At 48.7% G+C, this 18103-nt stretch overlaps 1 protein-coding gene across 1 annotated transcript; it reads left to right on the forward strand.

Annotated features, from left to right (window-relative positions):
* The first annotated feature begins 5453 nt into the window (after positions 1-5453).
* On the forward strand, positions 5454-8283 carry LOC128379979 (deoxyribonuclease-2-beta-like). The gene is made up of 6 exons (XM_053339617.1): positions 5454-5545; positions 5786-5948; positions 6568-6688; positions 6831-6995; positions 7079-7288; positions 7946-8283. Exons 1-6 carry the CDS (start codon positions 5454-5456, stop codon positions 8281-8283), a joined length of 1089 nt encoding a protein of 362 aa, XP_053195592.1.
* The last annotated feature ends 9820 nt before the right edge of the window (positions 8284-18103 follow it).

Here is an 18103-nt window from a genome sequence, read left to right on the forward strand (position 1 = left end):
CAGTCTACACACTCTACACACTCTACACACTCTACACACTCTACACACTCTACACAGTCTACACACTCTACTACACACTCTACACACTCTACACACTCTACACACTCTACACACTCTACACACTCTACTACACACTCTACACACTCTACACACTCTACACACTCTACACACTATACACACTCTACACACTCTACACACTCTACACACTCTACACACTCTACACACTCTACACACTCTACACACTCTACACACTCTACACACTCTACACACTCTACACACTCTACACACTCTACACACTCTACACACTCTACACACTCTACACAGTCTACACAGTCTACACACTCTACACACTCTACACACTCTACACACTCTACACACTCTACACACTCTACACACTCTACACACTCTACACACTCTACACAGTCTACACACTCTACACACTCTACACACTCTACACACTCTACACACTCTACACAGTCTACACACTCTACACACTCTACACACTCTACACACAGTCTACACACTCTACACACTCTACACACTCTACACACTCTACACACTCTACACACTCTACACACTCTACACACTCTACACACTCTTTACTGTAGTACAGTTAGAGGTACTAGTACTGTAGTACAGTTAGAGGTACTAGTACTTTACTGTAGTACAGTTAGAGGTACTAGTACTCTACTGTAGTACTGTTAGAGGTACTAGTACTTTACTGTAGTACAGTTAGAGGTACTAGTACTCTACTGTAGTAAAGTTAGAGGTACTAGTACTTTACTGTAGTACAGTTAGAGGTACTAGTACTCTACTGTAGTACAGTTAGAGGTACTAGTACTCTACTGTAGTACAGTTAGAGGTACTAGTACTTTACTGTAGTACAGTTAGAGGTACTAGTACTTTACTGTAGTACAGTTAGAGGTACTAGTACTTTACTGTAGTACAGTTAGAGGTACTAGTACTTTACTGTAGTACAGTTAGAGGTACTAGTACTCTACTGTAGTACAGTTAAAAGTACTAGTACTTTACTGTAGTACAGTTAGAGGTACTAGTACTCTACTGTAGTACAGTTAGAGGTACTAGTACTTTACTGTAGTATAGTTAGAGGTACTAGTACTCTACTGTAGTATAGTTAGAGGTACTAGTACTCTACTGTAGTACAGTTAGAGGTACTAGTACTTTACTGTAGTACAGTTAGTAGTACTAGTACTTTACTGTAGTACAGTCTGAGGTACTAGTACTGTACTGTAGTACAGTTAGAGGTACTAGTACTTTACTGTAGTACAGTTAGAGGTACTAGTACTCTACTGTAGTACAGTTAGAGGTACTAGTACTTTACTGTAGTACAGTTAGAGGTACTAGTACTTTACTGTAGTACTGTTAGAGGTACTAGTACTCTACTGTAGTATAGTTAGAGGTACTAGTACTCTACTGTAGTACAGTTAGAGGTACTAGTACTTTACTGTAGTATAGTTAGAGGTACTAGTACTTTACTGTAGTACAGTTAGAGGTACTAGTACTCTACTGTAGTAAAGTTAGAGGTACTAGTACTTTACTGTAGTACAGTTAGAGGTACTAGTACTCTACTGTAGTACAGTTAGAGGTACTAGTACTTTACTGTAGTATAGTTAGAGGTACTAGTACTTTACTGTAGTACAGTTAGAGGTACTAGTACTTTACTGTAGTACAGTTAGAGGTACTAGTACTTTACTGTAGTACAGTTAGAGGTACTAGTACTCTACTGTAGTACAGTTAGAGGTACTAGTACTTTACTGTAGTATAGTTAGAGGTACTAGTACTTTACTGTAGTACAGTTAGAGGTACTAGTACTCTACTGTAGTACAGTTAGAGGTACTAGTACTTTACTGTAGTACAGTTAGAGGTACTAGTACTCTACTGTAGTACAGTTAGAGGTACTAGTACTTTACTGTAGTACAGTTAGAGGTACTAGTACTCTACTGTAGTACAGTTAGAGGTACTAGTACTCTACTGTAGTACAGTTAGAGGTACTAGTACTTTACTGTAGTATAGTTAGAGGTACTAGTACTTTACTGTAGTACAGTTAGAGGTACTAGTACTCTACTGTAGTACAGTTAGAGGTACTAGTACTTTACTGTAGTACAGTTAGAGGTACTAGTACTCTACTGTAGTACAGTTAGAGGTACTAGTACTTTACTGTAGTACAGTTAGAGGTACTAGTACTCTACTGTAGTACAGTTAGAGGTACTTGTACTTTACTGTAGTACAGTCTGAGGTACTAGTACTCTACTGTAGTACAGTTAGAGGTACTTGTACTTTACTGTAGTACAGTCTGAGGTACTAGTACTCTACTGTAGTACAGTTAGAGGTACTTGTACTTTACGGTAGTACAGTCTGAGGTACTAGTACTCTACTGTAGTACAGTTAGAGGTACTAGTACTGTAGTACAGTTAGAGGTACTAGTACTTTACTGTAGTACAGTTAGAGGTACTAGTACTGTACTGTAGTACAGTTAGAGGTACTAGTACTGTACTGTAGTACAGTTAGAGGTACTAGTACTCTACTGTAGTATAGTTAGAGGTACTAGTACTGTAGTACAGTTAGAGGTACTAGTACTTTACTGTAGTACAGTTAGAGGTACTAGTACTTTACTGTAGTACAGTTAGAGGTACTAGTACTGTAGTACAGTTAGAGGTACTAGTACTTTACTGTAGTACAGTTAGAGGTACTAGTACTGTACTGTAGTACAGTTAGAGGTACTAGTACTCTACTGTAGTATAGTTAGAGGTACTAGTACTCTACTGTAGTACAGTTAGAGGTACTAGTACTTTACTGTAGTACAGTTAGAGGTACTAGTACTCTACTGTAGTACAGTTAGAGGTACTTGTACTTTACTGTAGTACAGTCTGAGGTACTAGTACTCTACTGTAGTACAGTTAGAGGTACTTGTACTTTACTGTAGTACAGTCTGAGGTACTAGTACTCTACTGTAGTACAGTTAGAGGTACTTGTACTTTACGGTAGTACAGTCTGAGGTACTAGTACTCTACTGTAGTACAGTTAGAGGTACTAGTACTTTACTGTAGTACAGTTAGAGGTACTAGTACTGTAGTACAGTTAGAGGTACTAGTACTGTACTGTAGTACAGTTAGAGGTACTAGTACTCTACTGTAGTACAGTTAGAGGTACTAGTACTCTACTGTAGTACTGTTAGAGGTACTAGTACTTTACTGTAGTATAGTTAGAGGTACTAGTACTTTACTGTAGTACAGTTAGAGGTACTAGTACTCTACTGTAGTAAAGTTAGAGGTACTAGTACTTTACTGTAGTACAGTTAGAGGTACTAGTACTCTACTGTAGTACAGTTAGAGGTACTAGTACTCTACTGTAGTACAGTTAGAGGTACTAGTACTCTACTGTAGTACTGTTAGAGGTACTAGTACTTTACTGTAGTATAGTTAGAGGTACTAGTACTCTACTGTAGTACAGTTAGAGGTACTAGTACTCTACTGTAGTACAGTTAGAGGTACTAGTACTCTACTGTAGTACTGTTAGAGGTACTAGTACTTTACTGTAGTACAGTTAGAGGTACTAGTACTCTACTGTAGTAAAGTTAGAGGTACTAGTACTTTACTGTAGTACAGTTAGAGGTACTAGTACTCTACTGTAGTACAGTTAGAGGTACTAGTACTCTACTGTAGTACAGTTAGAGGTACTAGTACTTTACTGTAGTATAGTTAGAGGTACTAGTACTTTACTGTAGTACAGTTAGAGGTACTAGTACTTTACTGTAGTACAGTTAGAGGTACTAGTACTTTACTGTAGTACAGTTAGAGGTACTAGTACTCTACTGTAGTACAGTTAAAAGTACTAGTACTTTACTGTAGTACAGTTAGAGGTACTAGTACTCTACTGTAGTACAGTTAGAGGTACTAGTACTTTACTGTAGTATAGTTAGAGGTACTAGTACTCTACTGTAGTATAGTTAGAGGTACTAGTACTCTACTGTAGTACAGTTAGAGGTACTAGTACTTTACTGTAGTACAGTTAGTAGTACTAGTACTTTACTGTAGTACAGTCTGAGGTACTAGTACTGTACTGTAGTACAGTTAGAGGTACTAGTACTTTACTGTAGTACAGTTAGAGGTACTAGTACTCTACTGTAGTACAGTTAGAGGTACTAGTACTTTACTGTAGTACAGTTAGAGGTACTAGTACTTTACTGTAGTACTGTTAGAGGTACTAGTACTCTACTGTAGTATAGTTAGAGGTACTAGTACTCTACTGTAGTACAGTTAGAGGTACTAGTACTTTACTGTAGTATAGTTAGAGGTACTAGTACTTTACTGTAGTACAGTTAGAGGTACTAGTACTCTACTGTAGTAAAGTTAGAGGTACTAGTACTTTACTGTAGTACAGTTAGAGGTACTAGTACTTTACTGTAGTATAGTTAGAGGTACTAGTACTTTACTGTAGTACAGTTAGAGGTACTAGTACTTTACTGTAGTACAGTTAGAGGTACTAGTACTTTACTGTAGTACAGTTAGAGGTACTAGTACTCTACTGTAGTACAGTTAGAGGTACTAGTACTTTACTGTAGTATAGTTAGAGGTACTAGTACTTTACTGTAGTACAGTTAGAGGTACTAGTACTCTACTGTAGTAAAGTTAGAGGTACTAGTACTTTACTGTAGTACAGTTAGAGGTACTAGTACTCTACTGTAGTACAGTTAGAGGTACTAGTACTTTACTGTAGTATAGTTAGAGGTACTAGTACTTTACTGTAGTACAGTTAGAGGTACTAGTACTTTACTGTAGTACAGTTAGAGGTACTAGTACTTTACTGTAGTACAGTTAGAGGTACTAGTACTCTACTGTAGTACAGTTAAAAGTACTAGTACTTTACTGTAGTACAGTTAGAGGTACTAGTACTCTACTGTAGTACAGTTAGAGGTACTAGTACTGTACTGTAGTACTGTTAGAGGTACTAGTACTTTACTGTAGTACAGTTAGAGGTACTAGTACTGTACTGTAGTACTGTTAGAGGTACTAGTACTATACTGTAGTACAGTTAGAGGTACTAGTACTGTACTGTAGTACTGTTAGAGGTACTAGTACTATACTGTAGTACAGTTAGAGGTACTAGTACTTTACTGTAGTACAGTTAGAGGTACTAGTACTATACTGTAGTACAGTTAGAGGTACTAGTACTGTACTGTAGTACTGTTAGAGGTACTAGTACTGTACTGTAGTACAGTTAGAGGTACTAGTACTGTACTGTAGTACTGTTAGAGGTACTAGTACTGTACTGTAGTACAGTTAGAGGTACTAGTACTTTACTGTAGTACAGTTAGAGGTACTAGTACTGTACTGTAGTACAGTTAGAGGTACTAGTACTGTACTGTAGTACTGTTAGAGGTACTAGTACTGTACTGTAGTACAGTGTGATGTGCTGCTGTGTTTCAGGGAGTCATGTGGAGGTTGGTGCTGGTGGTCAGTCTGCTGTGCTGCAGCTCTGAGGCTTCAGTGTCGTGCAGAGATGAGAACGGAGCTGAAGTGGACTGGTGAGACATGTTGCTTCTTCCTCTCAGAAAGAGATCAAACAGACATGTGGGCCCAGCAGCAGCTGAATGAGGAGTCATGCTTCATTATGAGCTCGGGTTGGAGATGTCTGATTAACCACCGGCTGCATATATGTGGTTTATAGTAGGAAGGTTACTACAGGTCATCAGCAGCTGAATGTTTATAGGTCAGTTAAAGTCATGAACATCAGAGTCTCTGTTCTTCTCTCACTGCTTCATCAGGTTCATCTTATACAAGACTCCCAGGAATCTGAAGCTGACTGGTTTGGAGTATGTTTACATTTATCCAGATAACAACCAGAAGGCTAAATCTCAACGTAGCACAAAGTTCATCAACGCTGCTGACGGCCTCCTGGCGAACACGCTGCAGCCGCTCAACCTTCCTGTGAGTAGACGCAGCCTCCTACAGTCATTAACATGCTCCACAGTGATCCACCCTGGTTACCACGGTGATCCATCCTGGTTACCACGGTGATCCACCTTGGTTACCACGGTGATCCACCCTGGTTACCACGGTGATCCATCCTGGTTACCACAGTGATCCATCCTGGTTATCACAGTGATCCACCCTGGTTACCCAGGTGATCCACCCTGGTTACCATGGTGATCCTCCCTGGTTACCACGGTGATCCACCCTGGTTACCACAGTGATCCATCCTGGTTACCACAGTGATCCATCCTGGTTACCACGGTGATCCTCCCTGGTTACCACAGTGATCCATCCTGGTTACCTAGGTGATCAGGGTGGCTGTGGCTCAGAAGGTAGAGCGGTCGTCCTCCAATTGGAAGATTGGTGGTTCGATTCCCGGCTCCTCCACATGTCGATGTGTCCTTGGGCAAGACACACGTATGAATGTGAATGAATGGTTAGATGAGCAGGTTGGCACCCTGCGTGGTAGCTCCTGCCATCAGTGTATGTGTGTGAATGGGTGAATGACATGTCATGAACGGATCAACAGATCCAGGAAACTTTAAAAAGTTCTTCTGTTTTTATTTATTTATAGCCACCAAACTTTGGATTCATCAGCTACAATGATGGCGTTCCAGAGGGTTGTTCTGCTAAAGTTTCAGACCCAACGGACACATCTGGAGGTGCAGTTTCTTCTTCATTTGGTCACAGTAAAGGTAAACAGATACATCATCTCTCTCACAGGGAACATGTCTTTCTCTTCTTCTTATTGGTCCACCTGGTCCAGGACCTTCTGTTTGGGTCATTTGGGGTTCAGCTCTGTCAGGCGAGCTGCTGACTGACTGTTCATGTTCACAGGAGTTGTGATGGTGGAGAAAGACAAGAAAGGAGTCTGGCTCTTACACAGCACACCACAGTTCCCTTATAGCAGAGATCCAGATCATTTCTACCCTGAGAGTGGAACAAGAAATGCTCAGATATTCATCTGTGTAACATTCAACTACGACCAGTTCAAAGCAATCGGTAATCCATCTTCATATTTACTGTGTTTTAGTCTCAGTGTTTGGATTGAATGAGACTATAAATGTGTCTGTTCATATTTTCAGGTGAACATCTGCAGAAGATCAGAGCTTTCCCATTTGATCATCATATTCCATCAGACTTTCATAGAGAGCTTCAAGATGTCACAACCATGAACACCCAAAACCATAATACCCCAGCAAACAACAGGTTCCCTCCTACGTTCCAACAGCTGACATCCAGCGGAGGGAAGACGTTTCACAGCATCGCTAAACAAGTGTCAGATCAACCAGAAGGTGAGTTTCCTGCATGTTTCTGTTTAAACTCTTGTGATGGTTTTTATATCACTGCTGAGACTTTAGAAAGATTGTTCCACACATCATGATTAATAAACTGTTTGGACAGTAACTGAACTGAGCATCCTGCACCCAACAGTTCAGTGCGAATAACGCCTCACCACTGATGTGAACAGTCTGAGTTAGGCTTTACACGTTCAGGATTTTTGGGGCCGATCACCGATCAGTGACCGATCACTGATCCGATCACGTCTTCTTTGTCCACGCTCCGTTTCTAAAACTCGGCTTCTCTTCCTCGTGTTGTCCAGGTACATCTGTGGTGTTGAAACATTTTGCAGATGCTTCCCTGCGAAGTTCTTTAGTGTTGCTCAGATTGCAAATAGCTTGAGTTTTATCTGTCTGCCCACAACACCGTCAGCTCATGATTCAAGATTCACTAAACTTTATTGTCCATCACATCGTGGCTCAAAACTAGCTGTCGGATTCAGACAAACATGTCAGTGGAACTTCTTCTGAGTAAATGAGATGAAACACAAGCCATCTGCAAAAAGTTTCAACATGACGACTTTGATCTCACAAACTGCATAAAATGCTAAATATCGGCCGATCCGATATAACCGATCAATCTGAGTAACGTGTCTCCTGATGTTGTTGCAGATGGAGATCTTTACGTCAGCATTTCAAACGAAGTCAGAAGTGATGTGAATGTCCAGAGCTGGGGCTGCCAGCCTGAGCGTGATGGTTCCTACTGCCCCACACGTGGATATAAGGTGCAAAACGTCGTATTAGTAGAGACTGTTGGGGCTAAATGGGATCCTGGCAGTGATCATTCAAAGTGGTGTGTAGCTGTGGATCAAAATAAACCCTGGACCTGTATTTCTGATGTAAACAGATCAGAGTCACAGTATGGGAGGCTGGGGGGGGCATTGTGTGTTAAAGACGAAGACATAAGAAACATATTCATGAGCTTTGTAGTGTGTAAGGATGAATGTTGACAGCTGAATAAATGAATGTAATGATTAAATAAAGCTGACTGTAACAGTAGACTTCTCTGTTCATGTCAAACATCCAGAGGTAAATGTTGTGATGTAGTTCATTAATGAGACTGAATGATGATCTGTAACTCTGTCTGTACTGAGTGAAGTTTCTCCATCAGAGGAACCAAAGTGTCTGTGTTGATGAATTCATTAAAATGTGACAGAAACTCCTCGTTGTCTTTGTGGTCGTCACTTCTGTCTCTCAACATGTTTGTCTTCAGTCACACAGCTGCAGAGCTTCATGACTTCAACCTGAAAACACATTCATCAAGGAAACAGCCTTCAAACATCTGCTACTCTAGAAAACACACCGAGTCTATTTCAAACATATCTGGGACTCTTTAATCACTAAATCATCTTTCCTTACAGTCCAGATGCTCCTCTGTCCTCCAGCTGTTTCTGAAGCTGTTTACATCAAATCTGTATTATTACCTTCCAGCGTTGTGTGGTAAATCATAGACCACCCCTCTGAGTGAGAAGAGTGGATGAGAAACCAAGTCGAAGTTCCTTTTAGTTTTCTTGATTATCAGTCGATCAGAGCCCTGCCGAGGTCAGTGGAGACAGAACTTTATCAATTTGAGGCTGCTGAATTAAAGGTGTCCCGAGTCCAGTGGAGCCTTCCTTCTGTCTCTCCTGTCCTCTGTGTGTAAGATCATTTATACAAATATTACAGCTCAGACATGTGTACATGTTCCCGGGCACGAGCACACTGCTAATCTATACTTGTTTATATTGAAGTCCCAATACCTTTACTGTCTGACAGCTCCCAGATATTAATGGTCATTATACTCTGAAGACTCTGGCTGTTCTGAACAAAGGTTTATACTAAGGCCTTTTAAAGAAGCAGAACTTTTAGTATTAGAGTAATATAAATCTGTAGCAGAACATACACTACAGCTGGGTTAGTGCTTCATCAGCAGAACTTCTGTACGAGTCCTCGTGTCCTGCAGATGTGACTTGTTCTGCTCAGAGTGACGTACTAGCGAGGTCAGCAAAGACTTTTAATGACTTCAAAAGACTGAGGAGATGGAAGTGAGTTATTTTACAGCTCAGGAGGCTCCACCATCACCCTGATCATCTTTAATATGCCTAACCCTAACCCTAACCCTCCACCATCACCCTGATCATCTTTAATATGCCTAACCCTAACCCTAACCCTCCACCATCACCCTGATCATCTTTAATATGCCTAACCCTAACCCTAACCCTCCACCATCACCCTGATCATCTTTAATATGCCTAACCCTAACCCTCCACCATCACCCTGATCATCTTTAATATGCCTAACCCTAACCCTAACCCTCCACCATCACCCTGATCATCTTTAATATACCTAACCCTAACCCTAACCCTCCACCATCACCCTGATCATCTTTAATATGCCTAACCCTAACCCTAACCCTCCACCATCACCCTGATCATCTTTAATATGCCTAACCCTAACCCTAACCCTCCTGCACACACCTCAGGATGTTTAAGCCTTTCGCCACTAAAGACATTTTTGGCTTTTCATTTATTCTCTTGATCATTTTGGGTTCATGCACATGGCTCAAATGTTTTACCTTCTTAATGTCAAACACTCACTTATAATAAGTCTATAATACATTGTGTAGAGAGACCAATAACTCGTTCCTGTGTTCTGGCTTTAAAATGGTAGTTGTGTGTTATTCCACTAGATGGCGCCATTTAGCTGTATTGTGTCTATGGGAGAATATAATGAAGTGTCCTCTAGTCCTGCTGGTAAGTTATTAGTCCCACATTGGGGACATTTTCATTATTACAGCAGCAGACAGTAAAAATAGAAGAACATCTATTTTGTTGCTGCGATTTTGCACAAATGTGTGAATTCTGTTGATTTTAGTTTATTGTTAAACTCGCCTGCTCAGGCTACGAGTGTCTTTCCTTGTTTTAAACAAAGTTAATGTTTTATTATTTACTGTCTAAATAAAATAAATTACAATTATAATTATTACAAATGGAGAATCTGTCTCTCTCATTCATCCACACACCGTTAAACTCAGAATATAATTTATCACATTTCAACCTTGCAGCACATTTACTGAGTTGGTTATTGAGCATTGACATGAATAAACAGCTGTGTTATATAAACAAACATTTAAAGGGTTAAAATCCTGAAGATTTATGAATATTTGATCATTATTATGAAGACTGATGTTGATTAAAAAAAAATTATTAAAATTTGAAAATTATATTAATTTATATTTTTATATCTTTTGATGCATTTTGTCCCTAATGAACCATCTGTAACATTTTCTCTTTTTATGATTTGTATTTTTTAATTTCTCATGACATCATTCAAATATCAAACAGTAAACGATGTTAGATTATGTTGCAAACACACAGAAACCCCCTCCCCCCCCGCATAAAATAAACAACCAATGAGGGGTCAACCTACATATATAGTGGCTTACATACAGTACATGACCAATAATATCCATGAAGGAGAAGAAAAGGACCAATAACAGAAATGAAACAGTATGACATGAAATCAAAAAGCATTCTGCCAATCACACGTTCGCTGGTTCCTGGTTCATCTGTAGCAGAAACTGTTTGCTGTAAAATGACTTTTCTTAATAAAGAGATTTTAACCTTTCAGCATCATAATATCACATTATGGGGAAGGGTTGACAATCAAAGAACATTCATTGGCCTCCATGATTTCACTCCATCGCTATACTCCCCCTGCCATGGACTCAGGAGGAGGACTCACAGGAGGAGGACTCACAGGAGGACTCACAGGAGGAGGACTCACAGGAGGAGGACTCACAGGAGGAGGACTCACAGGAGGAGGACTCACAGGAGGAGGACTCACACGAGGACTCACAGGAGGAGGACTCACAGGAGGACTCACAGGAGGAGGACTCACACGAGGACTCACAGGAGGAGGACTCACAGGAGGAGGACTCACAGGAGGACTCACAGGAGGAGGACTCACAGGAGGAGGACTCACAGGAGGACTCACAGGAGGACTCACAGGAGGACTCACAGGAGGAGGACTCACAGGAGGACTCACAGGAGGAGGACTCACACGAGGACTCACAGGAGGAGGACTCACAGGAGGACTCACAGGAGGAGGACTCACAGGAGGAGGACTCACAGGAGGACTCACAGGAGGACTCACACGAGGACTCACAGGAGGAGGACTCACAGGAGGACTCACAGGAGGACTCACAGGAGGACTCACAGGAGGAGGACTCACAGGAGGACTCACAGGAGGAGTCACAGGAGGACTCACAGGAGGAGTCACAGGAGGAGTCACAGGAGGACTCACAGGAGGAGTCACAGGAGGACTCACAGGAGGAGTCACAGGAGGAGTCACAGGAGGACTCACAGGAGGACTCACAGGAGGAGGACTCACAGGAGGACTCACAGGAGGACTCACAGGAGGAGTCACAGGAGGACTCACAGGAGGAGTCACAGGAGGAGTCACAGGAGGACTCACAGGAGGAGTCACAGGAGGACTCACAGGAGGACTCACAGGAGGACTCACAGGAGGACTCACAGGAGGAGGACTCACAGGAGGACTCACAGGAGGAGGACTCACAGGAGGACTCACAGGAGGAGTCACAGGAGGACTCACAGGAGGACTCACAGGAGGAGTCACAGGAGGACTCACAGGAGGACTCACAGGAGGAGGACTCACAGGAGGACTCACAGGAGGACTCACAGGAGGAGTCACAGGAGGACTCACAGGAGGAGGACTCACAGGAGGAGTCACAGGAGGACTCACAGGAGGAGTCACAGGAGGACTCACAGGAGGAGTCACAGGAGGAGTCACAGGAGGACTCACAGGAGGACTCACAGGAGGAGTCACAGGAGGACTCACAGGAGGACTCACAGGAGGAGTCACAGGAGGACTCACAGGAGGAGTCACAGGAGGACTCACAGGAGGAGGACTCACAGGAGGACTCACAGGAGGACTCACAGGAGGAGTCACAGGAGGAGGACTCACAGGAGGAGTCACAGGAGGAGTCACAGGAGGACTCACAGGAGGAGGACTCACAGGAGGAGTCACAGGAGGAGTCACAGGAGGATTCACAGGAGGAGTCACAGGAGGAGGACCCACAGGAGGAGGACCCACAGGAGGAGGACTCACAGGAGGAGGACCCACAGGAGGAGGACCCACAGGAGGAGGACCCACAGGAGGACCCACAGGAGGAGGACTCACAGGAGGAGGACTCACAGGAGGAGGAGTCACAGGAGGAGGACTCACAGGAGGAGGACCCACAGGAGGAGGACTCACAGGAGGAGGACTCACAGGAGGAGGACCCACAGGAGGAGGACCCACAGGAGGAGGACTCACAGGAGGAGGACTCACAGGAGGAGGACCCACAGGAGGAGGACTCACAGGAGGACTCACAGGAGGAGGACTCACAGGAGGACTCACAGGAGGAGGACTCACAGGAGGACTCACAGGAGGAGGACTCACAGGAGGAGGACTCACAGGAGGAGGACTCACAGGAGGAGGACCCACAGGAGGAGGAGTCACAGGAGGAGGACTCACAGGAGGAGGACTCACAGGAGGAGGACTCACTGTACTATCATACATCTCATTTACCAAAAGCAGAAGTTTGACCTTCATAAAGTCCTCATTCAGAATATTAAGCAAAATCAAACCAGCTTCCACCGTTACGTTAAAGTTCTCTGCTGCAGGGTTTGGATGTGAGAGGACTCTGTCAGCCCCAGACCCCTTCCCCTCCTCAAACCCAGCCCCAGACCCCCTCCCCTCCTCAAACCCAGCCCCAGACCCCCTCCCCTCCTCAAACCCAGCCCCAGACCCCCTCCCCTCCTCAAACCCAGCCCCAGCCCCCCCCCCCTCCTCAAACCCAGACCCCTCCCCCCCTCCTCAAACCCAGACCCCTCCCCCCCTCCTCAAACCCAGACCCCTCCCCCCCTCCTCAAACCCAGCCCCAGACCCCCCTCCTCCTCAAACCCAGCCCCAGACCCCCCCCCCTCCTCAAACCCAGCCCCAGACCCCTTCCCCTCCTCAAACCCAGCCCCAGACCCCCTCCCCTCCTCAAACCCAGCCCCAGACCCCTTCCCCTCCTCAAACCCAGCCCCAGACCCCCCCCCCTCCTCAAACCCAGCCCCAGACCCCCCCCCCTCCTCAAACCCAGCCCCAGACCCCCCCCCCTCCTCAAACCCAGCCCCAGACCCCTTCCCCTCCTCAAACCCAGCCCCAGACCCCTTCCCCTCCTCAAACCCAGCCCCAGACCCCTTCCCCTCCTCAAACCCAGCCCCAGACCCCCTCCCCTCCTCAAACCCAGCCCCAGACCCCTTCCCCTCCTCAAACCCAGCCCCAGACCCCTTCCCCTCCTCAAACCCAGCCCCAGACCCCTCCCCCCCTCCTCAAACCCAGCCCCAGACCCCTTCCCCTCCTCAAACCCAGCCCCAGACCCCTTCCCCTCCTCAAACCCAGCCCCAGACCCCCCCCCCTCCTCAAACCCAGCCCCAGACCCCCCCTCCTCAAACCCAGCCCCAGACCCCCCCCCTCCTCAAACCCAGCCCCAGACCCCTTCCCCTCCTCAAACCCAGCCCCAGACCCCCCCCCTCCTCAAACCCAGCCCCAGACCCCCCCCCCTCCTCAAACCCAGACCCAGACCCCTTCCCCTCCTCAAACCCAGCCCCAGACCCCCCCCCTCCTCAAACCCAGCCCCAGACCCCTCCCCTCCTCAAACCCAGCATCAGACCCCCTCCCCTCCTCAAACCCAGCCCCAGACCCCTCCCCCCCTCCTCAAACCCAGCCCCAGACCCCCCTCCCCTCCTCAAACCCAGCCCCAGACCCCTCCCCCCCTCCTCAAACCCAGCCCCAGACCCCTCCCCTCCTCAAACCCAGCCCCAGACCCCCTCCCCTCCTCAAACCCAGCCCCAGACCCCTCCCCTCCTCAAACCCAGCCCCAGACCACTTCCCCTCCTCAAACCCAGACCCAGACCCCTCCCCTCCTCAAACCCAGCCCCAGACCACTTCCCCTCCTCAAACCCAGACCCAGACCCCTCCCCTCCTCAAACCCAGCCCCAGACCACTTCCCCTCCTCAAACCCAGACCCAGACCCCTCCCCTCCTCAAACCCAGCCCCAGACCCCTCCCCCCCTCCTCAAACCCAGCCCCAGACCCCTTCCACTCCTCAAACCCAGCCCCAGACCCCCCCCCCCCTCCTCAAACCCAGCCCCAGACCACTTCCCCTCCTCAAACCCAGGCCCAGACCCCTTCCCCTCCTCAAACCCAGCCCCAGACCCCCTCCCCCCCTCCTCAAACCCAGCCCCAGACCCCTCCCCCCCCTCCTCAAACCCAGCCCCAGACCCCCTTCCCCTCCCTCAAACCCAGCCCCAGACCCCCCCCCTCCTCAAACCCAGCCCCAGACCCCTTCCCCCTCCCTCAAACCCAGCCCCAGACCCCTTCCCCTCCTCAAACCCAGCCCCAGACCCCCTTCCCCTCCTCAAACCCAGCCCCAGACCCCCCCTCCTCAAACCCAGACCTCCCCCCCTCCTCAAACCCAGACCCCCTCCCCCCCTCCTCAAACCCAGCCCCAGACCCCCCCCCCTCCTCAAACCCAGACCCCCCCCCCCCTCCTCCAACCCAGACCCCTTCCCCTCCTCAAACCCAGACCCCCCCTCCCCTCCTCAAACCCAGACCCCCCCTCCCCTCCTCAAACCCAGACCCCCTCCCCTCCTCAAACCCAGACCCCCCCTCCCCTCCTCAAACCCAGACCCCCTCCCCCCCTCCTCAAACCCAGACCCCTTCCCCTCCTCAAACCCAGCCCCAGACCCCTTCCCCTCCTCAAACCCAGACCCAGACCCCCTCCCCTCCTCAAACCCAGACCCCCTCCCCTCCTCAAACCCAGACCCCCTCCCCCCCTCCTCAAACCCAGACCCCTTCCCCTCCTCAAACCCAGACCCCCTCCCCTCCTCAAACCCAAACCCCCCCCTCCTCAAACCCAGCCCCAGACCCCTTCCCCTCCTCAAACCCAGACCCCTTCCCCCCTCCTCAAACCCAGACCCCTTCCCCCTCCTCAAACCCAGCCCCAGACCCCCTTCCCCTCCTCAAACCCAGCCCCAGACCCCCCCCCCCCTCCTCAAACCCAACCCCAGACCCCCCTCCTCAAACCCAGCCCCAGACCCCCCCCCTCCTCAAACCCAGCCCCAGACCCCTTCCACTCCTCAAACCCAGCCCCAGACCCCTTCCCCTCCTCAAACCCAGCCCCAGACCCCCCCCCCTCCTCAAACCCAACCCCAGACCCCCCTCCTCAAACCCAGCCCCAGACCCCTTCCACTCCTCAAACCCAGCCCCAGACCCCTTCCCCTCCTCAAACCCAGCCCCAGACCCCTTCCCCCCCTCCTCAAACCCAGCCCCAGACCCCTTCCACTCCTCAAACCCAGCCCCAGACCCCCCCCCTCCTCAAACCCAGCCCCAGACCCCTTCCACTCCTCAAACCCAGCCCCAGACCCCCTCCCCCCCTCCTCAAACCCAGCCCCAGACCCCTTCCCCCCTCCCTCAAACCCAGCCCCAGACCCCCTCCCCTCCTCAAACCCAGCCCCAGACCCCCTCCCCCCCTCCTCAAACCCAGCCCCAGACCCCTTCCCCCCTCCCTCAAACCCAGCCCCAGACCCCCTCCCCTCCTCAAACCCAGCCCCAGACCCCCCCCCCTCCTCAAACCCAGACCACTTCCCCTCCTCAAACCCAGCATCAGACCCCTCCCCCCCTCCTCAAACCCAGCATCAGACCCCTCCCCCCCTCCTCAAACCCAGCCCCAGACCCCCTTCCCCCCTCCTCAAACCCAGCCCCAGACCCCCCTCCCCTCCTCAAACCCAGCCCCAGACCCCTTCCCCCCTCCTCAAACCCAGCCCCAGACCCCCTCCCCTCCCTCAAACCCAGCCCCAGACCCCTTCCCCTCCTCAAACCCAGCCCCAGACCCCCTCCCCTCCTCAAACCCAGCCCCAGACCCCCCCCCTCCTCAAACCCAGCCCCCCCCCTCCTCAAACCCAGCCCCAGACCCCTTCCCCTCCTCAAACCCAGCCCCAGACCCCTTCCCCCCTCCTCAAACCCAGCCCCAGACCCCTTCCCCTCCCTCAAACCCAGCCCCAGACCCCCTCCCCTCCCTCAAACCCAGCCCCCTTCCCCTCCCTCAAACCCAGCCCCAGACCCCTTCCCCTCCTCCAACCCAGCCCCCAGACCCCCTCCCCTCCTCAAACCCAGCCCCAGACCCCTTCCCCTCCTCAAACCCAGCCCCAGACCCCCCCCCCTCCTCAAACCCAGACCCCTTCCCCTCCTCAAACCCAGCCCCAGACCCCTTCCCCTCCTCCAACCCAGCCCCCAGACCCCCCCCCTCCTCAAGGTCAATGTTTCTATCTCATGATCTCTTCCCATTTTGAGCCAATGGTTGACTGTAGGTGGGTCTGTAACATTTTCTGCCATCAGGTTGCTGAAGGATTAACCCAAGGGCGTAGGTTTGGTCTCAACATTGGTAGGGACAATATAACAGCATAACCTGCATGTACATTTTTTTGCTGGGGACGGGCATGTCTGTCGGACTGGTCGGACTGCATTTGTCTGTACAGTGTGTGTCTGCGTGTGGGGGCGGGCGGGCGTTTGGTCATCAGCCAAATGAGACTGTGACTCTGAACATAATGCAAATAATTCACTCAGTAACGGTCGGGTCAAGTCTATCCTTGCAAAATATGGGAAGACAATCTAAATGACCTATAGAACTGCACTCCAAAGATAATGCAAATAAGGTTGCTTAAAAGTTGTAGGGACAATTTGGGCCTCCTGAAAAGTTGGTAGGATCATGTCCCTACCGTCCCTATGCAAACCTACGCCCATGGATTAACCCTTTTAGCACACCAACTGCAAGAAATTTGCCCAAACCGGGAGACAAGGGACCATTTAGACACATGGGTGCAGGATGGTGTCAGAAATCAGACCATTAGAGGGAGCGTCTGCATGAGGTGGAGCAACCTACGTTCATTTTAAAAACCAGGCCAGTATGACCCATCCATGATAAGTCGTCACAGCTGAAGCATAATTTAACTTCAGAAGCTTTAACTTTAGACCATTTCACACAAGACAGACCAGATGTCACGTGATAAAGATTTTATTTCAAACAAGAGTGAGGAGGGGGGGGGTGAGAGAGTGGAGGGATCACTTTTCTAAGTTGTGGTCGGAGCACTGCTGGTGGTAGCCGGGCTCGCCGTGGTCGTCGCCGGGCTTGCGGTGGTAGTCGGGGCAGCGGTGGTCGTAGCCGGGCTCGCCGTGGTTGTAGCCGGGGCAGCGGTGGTCGTCGGGGCAGCGGTGGTCGTAGCCGGGCTCGCGGTGGTCGTTGGGGCAGCGGTGGTCGTAGCCGGGCTCGCGGTGGATGTAGGGGCGGCACTGGTCGTAGCTGGGCTCTCCGTGGTGGGGGTACAGGTTGTACTAGTTGTTGTGGGGGTGGTACTGGCGGTAGTACTGGCGGTAGTCGTAGGGGTAGTACTGGCGGTAGTCGTAGGGGTGGTACTGGGGGTAGTACTGGCGGTAGTCGTGGGGGTGGTACTGGGGGTAGTCGTAGGGGTGGTACTGGGGGTAGTACTGGCGGTAGTCGTGGGGGTGGTACTGGGAAGAGCTGTTGGGTCCCCAGTGAACGGTCCATCTGGTATGTCATCATATCCCCACTCTTCAAAGATCTCTGAATCAGAGTAAGTTGCCTGGATGGTTACAGGTGCAGTGACGGTTGTGCCTTCAGATGGACTCTCGGTCGTCTCCGTCTCATCGTCACACTGCTCCT

This window comes from Scomber japonicus, chromosome 19, assembly GCF_027409825.1.
Source record: "Scomber japonicus isolate fScoJap1 chromosome 19, fScoJap1.pri, whole genome shotgun sequence".
NCBI lineage: Eukaryota > Metazoa > Chordata > Actinopteri > Scombriformes > Scombridae > Scomber > Scomber japonicus.

Excerpts from the sequence above, each read along its gene's own strand:
- LOC128379979 (XM_053339617.1), top strand. The coding sequence starts at position 5,454 with ATGTGGAGGTTGGTGCTGGTGGTCAGTCTGCTGTGCTGCAGCTCTGAG. Across the intron at positions 5,546-5,785 it reads AACGGAGCTGAAGTGGACTG|GTTCATCTTATACAAGACTC; the intron begins GTGAGACATGTT and ends CTGCTTCATCAG. Across the intron at positions 5,949-6,567 it reads TGCAGCCGCTCAACCTTCCT|CCACCAAACTTTGGATTCAT; the intron begins GTGAGTAGACGC and ends ATTTATTTATAG.